The sequence below is a fragment of the Manis pentadactyla genome, chromosome 2, assembly GCF_030020395.1.
Source record: "Manis pentadactyla isolate mManPen7 chromosome 2, mManPen7.hap1, whole genome shotgun sequence".
NCBI lineage: Eukaryota > Metazoa > Chordata > Mammalia > Pholidota > Manidae > Manis > Manis pentadactyla.
Window position 1 is genome coordinate 19,271,554 of NC_080020.1, and position 19,174 is coordinate 19,290,727.

Below are 19,174 nucleotides of genomic sequence, written 5' to 3' on the forward strand. Positions count from 1 at the left end.
TATTAGTAGGCCATATGAAGAAAACAAATCCTACCATTTGCAACAACATGGATGGAGCTAGAGGGTATTATGCTCAGTGAAATAAACCAGGCGGGGAAAGACAAGTATCAATGATTTCACTAACCTGTGGATAAGGATAACCAAGACAAACTAAATGAGCAAAACAGCACCAAATTCACAGAATCGAAGAATGGACTAACATTTACCAAAGGGAAAGGGACTATGGTGAATAGTTGGGAGTGGAGGGATGGGGGAGAGGGAAATAAAGCACGCATTGCGATTAGCATGTATAATGTGGGAGGGGGGGGGTCACAGGGAGGGCTGTACAACACAGAAAAGACAAGTAAGTGATTCTACAGTATCTTACTATGCTCATGGACAATGAGTGCAATAGATTAGCTTGGGGCATCTTCGTGATGGGGGTAGTTTAGTAAACATAATGTTACTCATCTAATTATATATTAATGACAGAAAGAAAGAAAAAGATAGATAGATAGACAAGATACTTAATGGCAAGTATTAAAATTAAGAACTGAACACTAATGAAACATTATTGTTTAGTCTACAGATGTTCAAATTTGCTTAAGTGTCCCAACAATGCCCCTTTTAGCAAAAGAAAACAAGTTTTTTCCTGGCTGCGGATCAGTTGTTTCCATTCATCTAGAAGAGTACCTCTCAGTCTGTCTTTGTCTTTAGTGACTGACAGTTTTGAGGAGTGCAAGCCAGTAATTTTGTAGACTGTCCCTCAGTATGTGTTTGTCTGATGTGCATTCAAGAGGAAATTCCTGCTGTGTGAATATTGGTGATGTTTTAGTACCTTTTCACGAGGCACAGGCTGCCCGTCTAATTTCCAGGAGGTGCTTCTTTTCACCATAGGATAGTGTGTGCCGTGGTTTCCCACCACAACGTTAATATTTCGCTGTTTGAAATAGTACCTGTTGGGAGATACGTGAACACCAAATAACGTAAAGTTGTTTCCAGGGTACTTGCTCCCCCTAGTTTTGCCAAGGTTACAATGACAGTGGCAGACCCAGCGTGTCAGCTCTGGTGGCTGTTTCCCAGGGCCAATTTCTGTCTTCCCCCTAGATTGTATGCCTTGTATTAGCATAATGCCTGGCACACAGTAAATGACAGTTTCTTACCTGATTCATTTCTTTTATGTCAGCAGTTAGAATGTGTATTGTAATTATCTGCCTATATGTCTTTCCCACAGACTGAGCTTGTTGAGGGTAGTCATCACGACTTATTGCTTTTCTGTCCCCAGTGTCGGTCACATATTATTAGGTGCTTGAAAATTACATTTTTCAATTAGTGGCATGCAACAGACGCTAGGAGAGAAGGTAAGGGCTACAAGTCAATCAGCGGACTGCACTTTTCCTGCTCTAAGCGGAAGTGACGGCAGGGGTAGCGGAAGACGCGGCCGGTGCAGTCCGCGTGGAAACCCACACATCTCAGCCGCCACGCTGGCGGTTGGGCCTCAGAATTCCGCGGGTGAGGAGGATAGTGGTGCGGGAAACCGAAAACCGATTTCTATACTCCCAGCATTCCACGTAGACGGTGCTTACCTTTGACCCTTCGCTCCCTTGCTACATATCCGGGCTTCTGCTGCTACTAGTCCGGGGAAGATGGTGGGTGCTGCTGTCCTGCTTCCTGTCGAGTGGATAAAGAACTGGGAGAAATCAGGGAGAGGCGAATTGTGAGTGTCCAGGTTGGAGGCGGGCACGGGCCGGGGCGTCAACTACGCTCTCACCTGTGCTGGGAGGTTGGGAGAGGGGTGGCAGTGCTCCTTCCCCCATCGCGCAACGGGCGGGGATGGTTGTATTGTTGTTTCGAACTCGGAGAGGAGCGGTGCTGGTCACCGCCGCTGACCTCCTTCCTTCCCTGGTCTCCTGAAATTCCCGTAAAAGTCTTTTCCTGCGACCCCCGAGGTGGCGGACAGAAGAGACAGCAGGCACAGGGCTCGCAACAGGGTTTATTATCTGCAAAGACAAAAGTGGCTGCCTCAGAGCTGAAATGAGAGCAGCAGCTAGGGTAGGGGCTCCCTGGCCTATATACTCTCTTGAGGAGAGGAAGTAGGTCAGGTGTTTTCTGAGAAGCGTTGCCTTACAGGGAAATGGAAACAAGTTTGTTGGGGCTGTTTTTCTTGGCAGCTGGCTCTCGGATGTGGGTGTTCTCATTACATTCCCACTGTTTGTTGATGGTATTCTGAGAGGGAGTATTGGTAGTGGGAAAAATGGTCGGGATCGTGTTTTCTTAGCTACTTCTTGCGGGTTTAGGACGGAGGTTCTCTGCTGGTGTAAAGTTCTCTTTTGGTATGGAAAAGAAGAAAAGAGAAGTGGAGGGATGGTGTGTAAGTCTGCACTCGAAGGTCTCTCAGCAATTGGAGGTGGCGCCCGTGTCTGAGTCTCTGTGCATCTGGTCTTCTTGAGTCTTTAACCGTTAGTAGTCTTGGGTCAGCATTTGGTTGATGGTTTCATTGGTGATTTTAGAGATTTGAGTAAGGAGTAAGGCTCGGAGGCAGTTGAGGAAGCAGGGGGCTAGTAGGAGTAGGGCGCAAACAGCTAGTAGGGGTGAGAGAAGAGGTAAGAGAATATTTAGAAAATGGTCAGAAAAAGGCCATCTCGGGCTGCTATTGGGATTTCTTCTCTTATTAAGGAGTTCTTTTGAGAGGTTAGTTAGCTGCTAGATATTGTATTCAATTTTACCTGATTGGTTAACATAGTAGCAGCACTCTTGTAATAAGAGGCATGTTCCACCTTTTTCTGCAGTTAGGAGATCTAAGGCCCTCCTATTCTGTAGGGTAACTTCTGCTAGAGAGGAAAGTTGGAGTTGAAGAGACTGAATGGATTGAGCAGTGACTTCTACAGTACTTGCTAGCTTGTTGGTGAGGTCTAAGAGGTCTTGAGTGAAACGGTGGGAGGATAATAACGAGTGGGCTAGACACCCTGATGGTAGCCCAGCAGCTGTCATAGCTGTGATGAGGCTCGCCCCGACTAATCGGACTCGGTGTCTGTGCGCAACTGCTGCAGCGTTTTTGTGATGATAATTTTCCCTCTCCCGTCGGGGGGGTTGGCGTTGTGGAGGCCTACTGCTGTGATTCGGTCTGAGTGTCAGGATGTGGAGTTGTTAATGGTGAAGGTGACATTGGGTTGATTATTAGATGACACAGGCGGGTGGGATTTATTCCCCAGGCTCCAGTTTGTTTTACAGTGGGGTAGGAGTAGTGCTATTTACAGCTCCACGAGGGGCACCCCACCCACCCGTTGGGATCACTTTTGCAGAAGGCGGAGTCTTGGTCTTCTGCGAAGCAAAGATACCTGGCAAAGATGTTGTGGGCAGAAAGAGGACAGCTATGGTCTACGCAGGTTTCGAGGTCATTAAAGGTTAGGGAGATAGATGGGCAGTTTGAGAGAGGACATGAGGAGGAATTTAAGAGTTTAATTTTTTCTCCATCGTGAAGTTTCCAGACTTCAAAGGTGTACTGGCCAGGGGGGGAAGTACAGTGTTTTGGGATGGATGTGTGAATGAGAAGAGTGAGAAGGAGGGATGAGATTAGGCTAGATGGCATCTTTCTTTCAGGATAGGAGGACGCACGAGAGTGTTTATTCTTCGGCGATGGGTGCACGAGGAGTGGAGCGGATCTTCTTGAGTTTGAGGGTCAACGGTCCAGTAGAAGTAATTGAATGAAGGTCTGTGGGATGAGAGTGGGGAGGAGAGGACTGGTAAGGTTTGACATGAGAGTTATGGAGCCAGTATGGAAAGTTGGCTAACTTTACTGCTGTGGAGGTTGTGAGTATGGCTTGGTAGGAGCCCTGCCATTATTTGGGGGTTAGGGGGTTATGTTTTTTATGAGGAGGGGTGATAGAAACTCTGTCACCTATGTGATAGGTGTTCATGGAATGCTGCACTGGGGCAGGAGTGAGAAAGTTGGCACGAGACCATAGGAGGTTTCTTATAAGTTGGAGAAGAGGTGTCATGTAGGTGGGGGGCAGTTGAGGGGCGCTGGAAGGATTCCTGGAGGGAAGACTGGCCTTACGTATAGGAGCTGGAAGGGAGATAGGAGGGTGGGTTTTTTTGGTAAGCTACGTAATCTCAAGAGTGTGAGAGGAAGGAGTTGAATCCAGTCTAGGTGAAGTTCGAGGGATAGTTTGGTGAGTATACTCTTTAGAGTCCTGTTCGTTCTTTCTACTTCTCCTGCGGATTGGGGGTGATATGGGATGTGGAAATGCCAGGGAATGCCAAGTGATTGGACTAGGGATTGGGTAATTTCGGAAACGAATTCTGGGCTATTATCTGATTGTATGAATGTGGGAATGCCGAAACGAGGGATGATATCACTGAGGAGGAGTTTGGACGCAGTAGAGGCTTTCTTACTGGTAGTGGGGAAGGCTTCAGCCCAGCCGGTAAATGTGTCTACTCGGACTAGGAGGTATTTGTGTTTTCTATCGAGGGCATGTGAGTAAAATCAGTTTGCCAGTAGGAGCCTGGCAGATTCCCTCAGGCTTGGTGGGAGGCAAAAGTGGGTTTGTGAGATGAGGTATTAGGACTGGTTTTTTAGCAAACTTCACACGATGAGGCGAGATGCTGTAGGAATTTGATACTGTTCGGTGAGAGGGGGATGAAAGGTTTCACGTACTGCTGAAATGTGTGCATCTGCATGAAATAGTTTATGTAAGTAGGTAAAAAGGGATTGAGGCATAGGGATTGAAGAGGGGTATTTTTGGGAGTGGTGAAGAGGAGTTTTGCTGCTGTTAGGGTTGCCTTTTTTGTTGCTTCATCATCTTGGTTATTACCCAGAGGTGGTGGATTGGTCTGTTTGGTGTGCTTTGCAATGGACTAGGCCTATAGCTTTTGGGAGCTGTGATGCTTTGAGAAGTGTGGTGATGTGAGGGCGGTTTGTGATTGAGGTCCCTTTTGTGGTAAGGAGGCCCCTCTCTTTCCAGATGGCTGCATGGGAGAGAAAAATGTGGAAGGCATACTTGGAGTCAGTGTAGATTGTAAGAGAAGAATCACTGGCAACAGTAAAGGCTCTAGTTATAGCAATAAGTTCGGCTTGCTGGTTAGTGGTGTTGGAAGGAAGGGTTTGGGCCTCAGTAACTTCAGTGAGAGATACTACTGCATATCCTGCAATGCGGGTGTGTGGTTATGGGTAAAAGAGCTCCTGTCCATGAACCAGGTGTAATCGGCTTGAGGGAGGGCTCCCTCCTGCAGATGTGCGGGGTGAGGGACTCACTTGCTTAGGAGTTGCATGCAAGAATGGGAGTGTAAGGGGATGGGTGTTGTGTAGATAGAAGTTTGGCTAGATTGTGAGGGGGGCAGGTTTAAAAGGTAAGAGGGGGATCTTCAATGAGGGATGTTTGAAGGGTTAGGATTCGGCAGGGGGGTAGCGTTTGAAGTCTTCTGTAAGTGACAAGTTCAGTGAGGTGGTGTGGGGAACACATATGAGTGAAATCATTTGGTACTTGTCTTTCTCTGCCAGGCTTATTTCACTGAGCATAATACCCTCTAGCTCCATCCATGTTGTTGCAAATGGTAGGGTTTGTTGTCTTCTTATGGCTGAATAATATTCCATCGTGTGTATGTTCCACATCTTCTTTATCCATTCATCTACTGATGGACACTTAGGTCGCTTCCATTTCTTGGCTATTGTAAATAGTGCTGCGATAAACATAGGGGTGCATGTGTGTTTTTCAATCTGGGCTGCTGTATTCTTAGGGTAAATTCCTAGAAGTGCAATTCCTGGGTCAAATGGTATTTCTATTTTGAGCTTTTTGAGGAACGTCCACACTGCTTTCCACAATGGTTGAGCTAATTTACATTCCCACCAACAGTGTAGGAGGGTTCCCCTTTCCTCACAACCTTGCCAACATATGTTGTAGTTTGTCTTTTGGTTGGTGGTGATCCTTGCTTGTGTGAGGTGATATCTCATTGTGCTTTAAATTTGCATTTCTCTGATGACTAGTGATGTGGAGCATCTTTTCATGTGTCTGTTGGCCATCTGAATTTCTTTGGAGAACTGTCTCTTCAGCTCCTCTGCCCATTTTTTAATTGGATTATTTGCCTTTTTGTTTGTTGAGGTGCATGAGCTCTTTATATATTTTGGATGTCAACCCTTTATCGGATCTGTCATTTATGAATATATTCTCCCATACTGTAGGACAAGTTTTTGTTCTATTGATGGTGTCCTTTGCTGTACAGAAGCTTTTTAGTTTGATGTAGTCCCAGTTGTTCATTTTTGCTTTTGTTTCCCTTACCGGGGAGATATGTTCATGAAGAAGTCGCTCATGTTTTTGTCCAAGAGATTTTTGCCTATTTTTTTTTCTAAGAGTTTTATGGTTTCATGACTTACACTCAGGTCTTTGATCCATTTCAAATTTACTTTTGTGTATGTGGTTAGACAATGATCTAGTTTCATTCTCTTACATGTAGCTGTCCAGTTTTGCCAGCACCATCTGTTGAAGAGGCTGTCATTTCCCCATTGTATGTCCATGACTAATAGGAGCATTCTTATTCAAGTATCTTGGTGTACACATTGTGTGTTTTGTTAGGTATATATTGAGGTGTACAATTACTGGGTTCTAGATTGTGATTAACTTCAGGTCTGGTGGATACTGTCAAACTAGTTCAAAATGTACTCCCATCAGCAGTGTATGACAGACAGTTTACTTTGCTTCACATCCTGGCTAACATTTAATATTGTCAGACTTGAAATTTTTGGTCAATATGATAAGTATGTAATGGTATTTTATTGGGACTTTTATTTTCATGGGCATCTTATTATATGTTATTGGTCATTTAGATTTCCGGTTTCTTGTAAAAGGCCTATTTATATCTTTTTCCCACTTTTTTGTTGGATTGTTTTGCATTTCTCACATTGATTTGTAGTTTTTATGTAGTCTGTATTTGTGCCCTTTGTCGGTTACATTGTGTGTGGCAAATATGTTGTTATTCTTTGGCTAGCATTTCTGCTTTTATAATAGTGACTTTGGAAGAACAGAAGTTACTCGTTTTAATGTGGCCCAGTTTATCAGACTTTTGCAGTATGATTAGTACTCTTTTGTGTTTAGCAGTCTTTCCCCATTCCAACATTAGTGAACTTAATCCTCTTATGATTTTCTGGAAACACATTATTTTGCTTTTCATTTTTAGGTTTTACCTAACTAGAATTGATTTCACGTCTGCTGGGAAGTGGGAGCAGCAATACATTATCATTGATATATATGAAGAAAATCCACCCTCACACTGATAGTTGTTGGCAGAAGGAATTTAATACCCTTTTGAGATAATTGTAGATACCCTTCTTTGATACCATGTTAAAATTTGTCTAGTGGTAGGTTCTTAATGGTTTGTTGTAATGCCAGATCCAAAACCACATCTGTGAACTTTGTGTACTTTGTTAAATTTAAATGCATTTGTCTCTCTTCTACTGGGTGTCTTCTACCCATGCATTATTTTGCAACATCACTTATCAGTCCTTTGGAAAATACCGGTTCACTGAATGATGCAGCTCTTTCAAATACTGACACAGTACATCGTATTACATTAAAAAAACACATTGAACTAATCAGGAAAGTTGTTACCATCTGGGAACAAATCCATGGCTGCAGATACAAGTTTTCCAAAATTCCAGTTTTAGTTTGAAACCTTACCTTTTATCATTGGCAACAAATACTCTCATTTGCTTTCCTTGAAGTTCCTTTTTGAGAAAATGTCTGCGAAAGAGCCAAGTCTGAATAACCATAGTTTATCAGTTCTTTCTAGTAAAAATGGTATTCTGTGAAAGCAGCTAGTTCAGCTCACAATTCAAATATTGCATAAGTGATTTTCCTGGAGACAATAACAGTATTTTGATGTGCAGCAGAAATTCTTTATGTAATTTCCATTTCATTACATAGAAATTAAAAATGTACTAAAAAAGACGTTTTTAGGGCTGAAGATTTAATAAAATTAATAATTTTTACTGCATTAAAGACATTTTCTTTTTTTTCTTTTTTATTAAGGTGTCATTTATATACACTCTTATGAAGGTTTCACATGAAAAACAATGTGGTTGCTACACTCACCCATTTTATCAAGTCCCCCCACACCCCATTGAAGTTGCTGTCCATCAGTGTAGTAAGATGCCACAGAGTCACTACTTGTCTTCTCTGTGCTACACTGAAAGACATTTTCTTTATTGTAGATAAAACCCATAACAGATCAATCCCTAACAGTTTTTTAAGTAAACAGTGTGGTGTTGTATTACAGACCTATAGATCTTTTTCATCTTGCATGACTGAAGTTTTATGCCCATTGAGCAACTCCCCCATTTCTCTTTGCCCTTAACTGCCTAGCAGCAACTGAAATTCTGCTTTTTGCTACTATGATTTTGACTACTTTAGATCCTCATATAAGTAGAATCATACAGTATTTATTGTTCTGTGACTGATTTCACTCAGTCTCAGGGATCATCCATGTTTTGGTATATGATTGGGTTTCTTTCTTAATGACTGGATAATATTCCATCATATGTATAATCTACATTTTCATTATACATTCATCTGTTGATGGACATTTGGGTAGTTTTTACCTCTTGGCTACTATGAATGATGCTGCAGTGAACTTGGGAGTGCGAATAACTCTTTGAGATACTGATTTCAACTCTTATGTATGAATACCCAGAAGTGGGATTGCTGGATTGTGTGGTAGTTCTATTTTTTAATTCTTTGAGTAGCTTCCATACTATTTTCTGTAGTGGCTGCACCATCCATTTCACATTCCCACCAGCAGTTCACAAGGATTCCAATGTCTGCACATCTTTCCCAATGCCTTTTCTTTAAGAATTGAATTTTTAAAGCAGTTTTGGGTTCACAGAAAAATTGAGAGGAAGGTACAGAAATTTCTTATTTACTCCTTGCCCCCACCATATGTATAGCTTGCTCCATTATCAACATTCAGTACATCAGAATTGTGAACCTACATTGACACATTATAATCACCCAAAGTTCATAGTTTAACCTTTTACTTCACTGTTGATGTACATTCAGTGGGTTTGGACAAATGTCTGATGATGTGCATCCATCATTATAGTATTGGAGTATTTTCACTGCCCTAAAAATCCTCTGTGTTCTACCTATTCATCTGTTCTCCTACCTCCACCTCCTGGCAACCACTCATCTTTTTACTGTCTCCATAGTTTTGCCTCAGCCAGAATGCCATGTAGTTGGAAATATAAAATACGTAGCCTTTTCAGGTTGGCTTTTTTCACTTAGTAATGTGCGTTTGAGATTTCTCCATGTCTTTTCATGACTTGATAGCTCATGTCTGTTTGGTGCTGAATAATATTGCATTGTGTGGATGTACCAGTTTGTTTATCTAATCACCTACTGAAGGACTTGTTTGTTATTTTCAAATTTTGGAAGTTATGTATGAAGCCTCTTTAAAGATCGGTGTGCAGGTTTTTCTGTAGACAGAAGTTTTCACCTCCTTTGGGTAAATACCAAGAAGTGGGATTGCCACATCCTAAAGTAGAGTATGCTTAGTTTAAGAAACCACCAAAATGTCTTCCAATGTGGCTATACCACTTTCATTCCCTCTAGCAATAATTGAGAGTTCCTGTTGCACCACATCCTCACCAGCATTTGGTGTTGACATTGTTCCAGTTTTGGCCATTCTACTAACTGTATAGTGGTGTCTCGTTGTTTTAATTTACATTTCCCTAATGACATTTGGAGCATCTTTTCATATGCTTATTTTCCATTTGTGTATTGATGAGGTGTCAAGGGCTTTGTCCATTTTTAAATTGGTTTGGCTTATTGTTGAGTTTTAAGGTTTCCTTTTATATTTTGAGGAACAGTCCTTTATTATGTGTCGTTACTGTTTTTATAAAAAATTTTTATAATGGCCATCCTTGCAAATGTGAAGTGATAAGTTATTGTGGTTTTGATTTGCATTTCTTTGATGTGGTGATGAACATCTTTTCATATACCTATTGGCCATTAGTATATCTTTGGATAAATGTTTATTCAAATTCTTTGCCAAACTTTTTTTTTTTTTGGTAGATAATTATTTTTTATTGAAGGGTAGTTGACACACAGTATTACATTACATTAGTTTCAGGTGTACAACACAGTGATTCAACATTTATATACATGATAATTCTAGGTACCAGCTATCACCATACCAAGTTATTACCATATTTTGACTATATTCCTTATGCTATACATTACATCCTGATTACTTATTTATTTTACAATTGGAAGTGTGTACTTTTTTGTTGCTGTTGTGAGGGCATCTCTCATATTTATTGATCAAATGGTTGTTAACAACAATAAAATTCTGTATAGGGGAGTCAATGCTCAATGCACAATCATTAATCCACCCCAAGCCTAATTTTCGTCAGTCTCCAATCTTCTGAGGCATAACGAACAAGTTCTTACATGGAGAACAAATTCTTACATATTGAATAAGTTACATGGTGAGCCGTACAAGGGCAGTCATCACAGAAACTTTCGGTTTTGCTCATGCATTATGAACTATAAACAGTTCAAATATGAATACTCATTTGATTTTTATACTTGATTTATATGTGGATACCACATTTCTCTCTTTATTATTATTATTTTTAATGCTGAAGTGGTAGGTAGATACAAGATAAAGGTAGAAAACATAGTTTAGTGTTGTAAGAGAGCAAATGTAGATGATCAGGTGTGTGCCTGTAGACTATGTGTTAATCCAAGCAGGACAAGGGCAATAAAACATCCACATATGCAGAAGATTTCTCTCAGAACGGGGGGGGTGAGGCTCCAAGCCTCACCTCTGTTGATCTTTGCCAAATTTTTAATGTTTTTTTCTTGCTATTGAGTTGTAGATGTTCCTCATATAATTTGGATATCAACACCTTCTCAGATGTATAGTTTGCAAATATTTTCTTCCATTCCATAGGTTGCCTTTTCATTCTGTTGCTGTGCACCCAATTTTTAGTTTGATGTCCCACTTGTCTGTTTTTGCTTTTGTTGCATCTGCTTTTGGTGTCATAACCAAGAAGTCATTGACAAGACAAGTGTCGTGAACCTTTCTCCTTGTGCTGTTTTCCTAGGCATACAGTTTCAGGTCTTATGTTGATGTATTTAATCCATTTTGAGTTGATTTTTGTGTATGACATAAGTGTCCAGTTTCATTCTTTGGCATGTGATTGTCCATAATCTGTTTCATTCTTTTGTGTGTGTGTGTGTGTGTGTGTGTGTGTGTGTGTGTGTGTGTGTCTGTCTGTCTGTCTGTCTGTCTGGATAGTCCTTTTGTTGAAATTCTCATTTTGTTCATGTATCATTTTTCTTAGCTTGTTGAGCATCTTTATGATGAGTAATTCAAATTTTTTATTGGATAATTCATATACCTCTATCTTTAGTGTCAGTTTCTTCAGACTTATTTCGTTATTTTTATTGGACTGTTTCCCCTGTTTCTATTATGTTCCTTGTAATTTTTTGTTGGTATCATTGCATTTGAAAAAACACTCCTCTCTTCCAGTCTTTACGTTCTGGCTGAGTACAGAGAAAGGCCTTTACTAGTCAGCCTGGCTGTAGATTGTGGGGGCTTCGCCAGCCTTTTCTCTGGGTCTGTCTTCTCTGTACCTGTATATGTAGATTCCAAATCAGAGGGATTTTCCAGTTTTTTCTTCCTGCCCTGGAGGCTTGTTCTCTCTTGCATCTTCTGTACCATGGGTCCTGTGAAGGAGCACACTACCCAGCTCTTTTTGTTCCTAGTGGCCCCCAGATAGCTAGAGTATGCCAGGTACTGTTAGCGCCCTAAGTCAGGCTAGATAAGAGACCAGCCCCACAGGCAGTCCCACAGAAAACTGAAATGTTGGACACAGCCACCAGTCTTCCCTTTCTCCCATGAGGGAGAAGTTGCTGAGCTGTATTGGTCTGTTTGTTGTCCCGTGGGTTCTCTGGATCTGTAGTTAACCACCCAACTCCTTTTTTAGTTCTCAGTAGGCCCCAGGCACCTAGGGTGTGCCAGTTCTTGTCTGTGCTCCAAGAAGTGGAGAAAGAAGCTAGTCCCTCAAGCAGGCCCCGCACTCCCCTCCCCTCCCTGCCAAGTTAGGATGTTAGATGTAAAGTCCAGTCTTCTTTCCCTCCCCAGGAGAAATTTGGAGGCCAGTTTACTTCCAGTTGTGTGGTGCTGTGCTGGGAGGAGGGACTATGGGTGTCATGAATTTTCCTACCATCTTTGATGCAGCTGGTTTAGTAGCACCTGGGGTGCAGGAGCCTCTTTAACTGATTTCTGAGTTCTCATAAAGGGAATTGGTATGGGTATTGTTGAACAGGTGTTTCTGAGGGAGGAAGGAAGACCTGGGGCTTCCTGTTCTGCCGTCTTGCTGATGTCACTTCCATCAAGGACATTCTTAAGTGAAGTTGGCTTTTTTTGTGAATGGTCATGAAAAATAAAATGAAACAGTTTGCATCGTACCTGAGACTGGCTTTATTCTCTGATTTCTTTATCACAATGAATCAATGAAACAGTTTGGTGCTACTGCCCTGATACATTTTAAGGTGCCTGGAGTCCTGCCTTCCTTTGTTTTTGAACAATTAGTGTAAATGTAAACAGCAAAAAAGGAAAATGAAGTCTTGGTATTATGGATATAGTTTTGACCTCACAGAACTCCGGGAACTGTCTCTGGATCAGGAAGTTTGTGAAGCACACTGAACTACCGGTTTTCTAAGTGTCTTAAAAATAATAGTGAATGGATATTGAATTTTATCAAGTGTTTTTATGCATCTATGAAACTATCATGTAATTTTAAAAACTCTGTTTAATGTGATGAATTAATTAGAACAAATATTTGGGATAAACCTGCATTAGTCTTGATGTATTTCAATATTATTTTTCCATTTATATATTCTCTTTATATACTTAATACTACATGTTTAAATACCACAAAACACTATTATTATTATTGAAGTTAATATTCACTTAGAATTATCCATGTACTTGCCAGGTTTTTTCCTCATCATCATCTTGCTGCAACTGTAAGGTTCTATCTGGGATCATTTTTATACTGTCTAAAGTATCTCCTTAAGCATTTCTTCTAGTGTGAAGTTCAGTCTTTACCTTCCCTTAGAATTGTGTTTTTTGGGTACAGAATTTTAGGTTGGCAGATACTTCATTTTAGCACCTTGAATGCATCTTTAATAATCTCTGGCATTGTGTTCTTTTTGAGAAGTCATGTTGATAATATTGTCTTTTTTTTCCTTAGGTGCTTAAATGATTTTGTCTTTTTCTTACCTTAGATAAAACAAGTTTTACAATGTCATGTCCAGATGTGGATTTCACTTCAGTTCTGGAAAACTGAATTCTAATTACTGGCTTTTAATTCCTTCAAATATTATTTTTGCCCTGTTTTCTCTCTTCTTTCTAGGATTCCATTTAAGTATACCTCTTCACTGTATCCTGTATATCTTTCTTTACTTTACTTACTCTAATGAGGAAGTATTAAAAATACAAGTATTTTTTTTCAGATTTTCAGTTTTTGTTTTTAAACTTTATTATTGAAAAAAATTTCTAAACATATGAGGAAGTAGGATGGTATATCCCCCGTGAAATCATCAACCAGCTTTAATAGTTATCAACTGCTTGTTTCATCTGTAACCCCATCACCCATTTTCCCATTCTACTGAGGTAAATATTTCATCTGTAAGTATTTCAGCGTCTGTCTTTTAAAGATAAAGAGTCTATAAAATATTATAATTGACTCATAAATGTAAATTTTAAAAATACTTGCTTGAAACAGGATCCAAGTAAGGATCCATACATTGTGATTGATACATCCCTTAAGCCTTTTTTACCCTAAAGATTCCCCACTATCTTCTATTTTTCCTTGCAATGTATTTGTTGAAGAGATTGGGTTATTGTACCGTAGAGTTTCCCATAGTCTGAATTTAGGTTCATGCCTTTTTTAAAAAAAGACAACTTCACAGGTGGGTGGTGTGTTAATTCATTAGGATCAGGAGGCACTAATGTCAGATTGTCTCTTATGATGTGAATAGCCATTGCTAGATGCCTGTGTATATTCTTCAATTTTTAGGGATTTAAAATGATGATGTTCTAGTTCTAGCATTTTTTTATTAGCTGAAATACTTCAATACAGAGACATTTCTTATCAACTGTTGGTTCATATATGAAAGGCAGAGTAAGTACTTGGTTTTTATTTACCAGTTTTCAAAATAATCAATTGATTCACTAGTGTCCGTCAGTTCTGACCAGTTAGGGTTTTTAGATTTGTTTTATTATGGATTTAACATATATATTTCCAGATATTTTTAGTTGAAATGACTTTCTCTTTAAAGACATCTGTGGTAGTATTGAAATTAATAAATATTATTTCTGGTTTATTCTAGTTTGCATTTATGCCGTGTCCTGAGTGAAAATAAAAGCCATGATTGTTCATCTTATAGAGGTAAGACTTTCAAGAGTATCAAAGCTGTTATGTTTGGCTTGGCCAAAATTAATAAATATTGTTTTCCATTAAATTGTTGCAAACGAAAACAAAGCTATAAGATAGTTCACACTATATAAAGCTTTTATATGAATATATTACAGTTAGGATTAAAACCGTAAGACTAGAAATCTCTATATGGATGTCATTAACCTGTATAATAGTCATAATGATATTGCTTGACTTTATAATTATGACATGGAATATTTAGCTACATTTCAACAGTTGCTAGCTGTATTAAAAATTATATAAACTAGCTATCAGTCATAAACAGAAGAGAAAAGCTAGCATGGAAAGGAAAACTGTTTTGATATTGTTTGCACAAGGAAATTTCCAGAAACTGAGGTTCAGTGTTTTTACTAAAGCTGGTTATGTTTAGGTGGTATCTGGGGATCTTGTTAAAGGCAGTTGTCATGGAAAACGTTAAAAGCAAAGGAATTGTTTACGCACATCACAAATACTGTTTATTAGTAAAATGTTATGTAATTAACTAGGATGTGAACTTTAATTTTAAAGGACTTTACTATTTAACACTCATTAATTTAAAATTAGGCCTTTAAGAAATTTAGATTTAGAAAAGGTGGGGCAAAAACAAAACAATTATGTCCATTATGTTTAAAGAATTTTCCTGTGTAGCTTTCATTGTGGGTGGGAACCATGACATTTTTTCAATCTGGAAAAAATGATTTATAACAAGTGTTCTATTTTAGAGAAAAATTATTGGATAAAATTAATTTTATTTAAATTATGCTTTTGTGAATAGATGATTAAGAATAGAAAATACTTCTATAGAAATGTTTACTTTAATCAAAATATTACCTTGATGAAATATATGAAAGTATATACTTTTTAAAGAATATTTGAATTTTTTAATGGAAAGCATTCAAATGGGAAGACTTGAAACAAATGAATGAACCATTTTCCCCCTGTCATTTGAGTTAGATCTGTTGTAAGATTTAACATTTGTAAGCTCACATTCCCAAAGTTATTTTCCAGTTCCTCCTGCTTATAAAATTGTAAGATCGTTCATAAGGTTTCTGAGGTTGATAAAATGCCTTCTTTTTGAATAAATCAGTTCACTGAAAAAGTATAAGAACGTAAAAAAAGACTCTTTCCTAAAAGCACTAGGATACTTAATTTTTTTCGTTCCTGTGTTTGATACAAGTGTGTGACTTCTTGGTTAACTTTGATCTTGTTTACAATTGAAATCTTAAGTGGGTTAAATAAGAACTCTCAGAAGAACTATGCATAATATAACCTAGGGGATTACTCTTTTAGTTTTAAATGGAACTGGGTGGATCTTCTATCAGATCTAACTATCATATTATTGTTACTTTTTGAATGTTTGTTCTGATTCACATATGAAACGAAAAGTATTTGAGTGTGGCCTCATTGGCTGGATTGCCAGTGCTCTCTTGCTTGCCCTTGTCATTCTTCAACACGTTAAAGCTCTGGCTGATAGCTGCCACCAATCAAGCTTTGGTCTGAGGGCCCCAGTTTGTAGTCCATGCTGGAAATTGCATGTCATTTCTTCAGAATTTCTTTTGTTCTATCTCGGGGATTGAGTTTGGATAGGGTTCTCTCTACCCTTTCCCTTTCTGCTCCTCTCAATTGATTTCATTTCATTTCAGGCAGGCAGTTTACCTTGCACACACTACTTCCCTTGTTCTTTTATACATCCCTCTTCCCCAGTAAAATAACATTGTAATGATGGCTGATAAACCAGGGTAATCCTAGTGACATTCAACATAACAAAGAACTGTTATCTTCAATATTCAAATCCCACAAAGCACTTGTAAGAATGTCTAGAAGTTTTTTTTACTTGTGGCTATTCTTAAAACTGCTTTTTCTGAAATGTAAGCATTAAGATAAAATCCTTTGTTCATTTTTTTATGTATAAGGGCTTTAAACTTTCCACTCCATTGTAAATGCAAAGTTTTTGAACTTTAGTGTAGATTTTTTTATGATTTTGTGGAGCTAGCCATGGTAGTCTCCAGGTACCATTTACTATTTCTATGGACAAAATACAGTAGAAGAGGGAGAGGATTAAAGATGGCTGCATGAGAGGAGAGACAGAGGCTTCCTCCTAAAACTGGATATAACAAGAAAATATAGTTGGCGCAACTAATCCTGAGACAGCAACAAGAAAGAGGCCGGCGCCAGACTGCATACACCTGGAGAAAAGAGCAGATCTCGCTGAACAGGGAAATGTACTAGAGTTGTGGCTTGGCAGGACCCGAGCCCTTCCCTCACCCCAGCTCACCGGCAGGAGGAAGAGAAATGGAGCAGGGAGGGAGTGGAAGGCTTGTGACTGCTGAATACCTAGCTCCAGAGATCTGCTCTGGGAGCACAAACCTACATTTCATGGTGTTTTCATCATACTCTTCTAATTACGGGATTGGAAAGCTCGGACCGGTGGAGTTCCTGGGGAGACAGGGATTCCGGCCGCCTGTGGAAAGCAGGGATCCATATTCGGCTGCTCTGGCACAAAAGCATATCTCTGTGCTTGGCCCACTGGTTCAGGCAGCGGAGACAGGCACAGCAGCTGGGAAGCCGGGAACAGTTCTTTCCTCCACCCAGGCAGCAATAGCACTCCTCTGCGACGCCTGACATTCCTTCAGTGCTGAGCAGCTCCAGAATAGAGCTTCTGAATACTAGAGGGTGCCATGTACAAATATGCAATGCCAAAGAAACCTCATCCAGAGTAAAATGACTAATACAACTCCAGAGAAAGATTTAAATGATATGGACCTCGTGACTCTTCCTGAAAGGGAGTTCAAAATAAAAATCATCAACATTCTAATGGAGGTACGGAAAGATATCCAAGAACTCAGAAATGAATTCAGGTCAGAGATCCAAGCGTTGAAGACTATGATGGAGGGTATTAAAAGCAGGTTGGATATGGTGGCAGAGACGATAAATGAAATAGAAACTAGACAAGAGGAATACAAAGAAGCTGAGGCACAGAAAGGAGAAAGGATCTCGAGAAATGAAAGAATATTGCGAGAAATATCTGACCAAACTAAACGGAACAATATTCGCATTATAGTGATACCAGAAGAAGAAGAGAGGGAGAAAGGGATAAAACGTGTCTTTGAGGAGGTAGTTGCTGAAAACTTCCCCAATCTGGGGAAGGAGATAGTCTCTCAGGCCATGGAGATCCACAGATCTCCCAACACAAGGGGCCCAAGGAAGACAACACGAAGACACATAGTAATTAAAATGGGAAAGGTCAAGGATAAGGACAGACTGTTAAAAGCAGCCAGAGACAGAAATAAGATCCACATACAAAGGAAGCCCATCAGGCTAACATCAGACTTCTCAGCAGAAACCTTACAGGCCAGAAGGGAGTGGCATGATGTATTTAAAGGCATGAAGCAGAAGGGCCTGGAACCAAAATTATTTTTTCCAGCAAGAATATCATTTAACTTTGAAGGAGGGATTAAACAATTTCAAGATAAGCAAAAGCTTAGAGAATTTACCTCCCACAATCCATCTCTATAGTCTATTTTGGAGGGACTGCTATAGATAGAAGTGTTCGTAAGGTTGAACAGCTGTCACCAGAGGTAATAAAACCACAGTAAAGAAAGTTGAACAGCTAATTACAAAGCAAATGCACAATTAAATTAACTATCCCCAAAGTCAATCAAGGGATAGACAAAGAATACAGAATATGATACCTAATATAGAAAGAATGGAGGAGGAAGAAAAAGGGGGAGAAATAGCAAAGAACCTTTAGATTGTGTTTGTAACATCATACTAAGTGAATTAAGTTAGACTCTTAGATAGTAAGGAAATTAAGATTGAACTTTGGTAACCACAAATCCAAAGCCTGCAATGGCATTAAGTACATACCTATCGATAATCACCCTAAATGTAAATGGACTGAATGGACCAATCAAAAGACATACAGTCACTGAATGGATAAAAAAAACAAGACCCATCTACATGCTGCTTACAAGAGACTCACCTCAAACCCAAAGACATGAACAGACTAAAAGTAAAGGGATGGAAAAAGATATTTCATGCAAACAACAGAGAGAAAAAAGCAGGTGTTGCAGTACTAGTATCAGATAAAATAGATTTAAAAACAAAGAAAGTAACGAGATAAAGAAGGACATTACATAATGATAAAGGGGTCAGTCCTACAGGAGGATATATAACCATTATAAATATATATGCACCAAATACGGAGGAGCACCAGCATATGTGAAACAAATACTAACAGAACTACAGGAGGAAATAGAACGCATTCGTTTTAAGAGACTTCAACACACCATTCACTCCAAAGGACACATCCACCAGACAGAAAATAAGTAAGGACACAGAGGCACTGAACAACACACTAGAACAGATGGACCTAATAGACATTTATAGAACTCTACATCCAAAAGCAACAGGATGCACATTCTTCTGAAGTGCACATGGAACATTCTCCAGAATAGACCACATACTAGGCCACAAAAAGAGCCTCAGTAAATTAAAAAAGATTGAAATTCTACCAAGCAACATTTCATACCACAAAAGAATAAAACTAGAACTAAATTGCACAAAGAAAATAAAAAGGCCCACAAACACATGGAGGCTTTAACAACATGCTCCTAAATAATCAATGGATCAACGACCAAATTAAAATAGAGATCAAGCAATATATGGAAACAAATGACAACAACAACACAAAGCCCCAACATGTGTGGGACG

The 19,174-nt window shown here is 39.4% G+C and overlaps 1 protein-coding gene across 1 annotated transcript in view; it reads left to right on the top strand.

Annotated features, from left to right (window-relative positions):
- The first annotated feature begins 1,600 nt into the window (after nt 1-1,600).
- The window catches only part of LOC130682649 (THO complex subunit 2-like), a 105,498-nt gene continuing 87,924 nt past the window's right edge, over nt 1,601-19,174 (top strand). The window contains exons 1-2 of the mRNA XM_057497495.1: nt 1,601-1,696; nt 14,376-14,434. Coding sequence (XP_057353478.1) covers nt 1,626-1,696; nt 14,376-14,434 — 130 coding nt within the window. The 5' untranslated portion in view covers nt 1,601-1,625. The remainder of the gene's footprint in view (nt 1,697-14,375; nt 14,435-19,174) is intronic.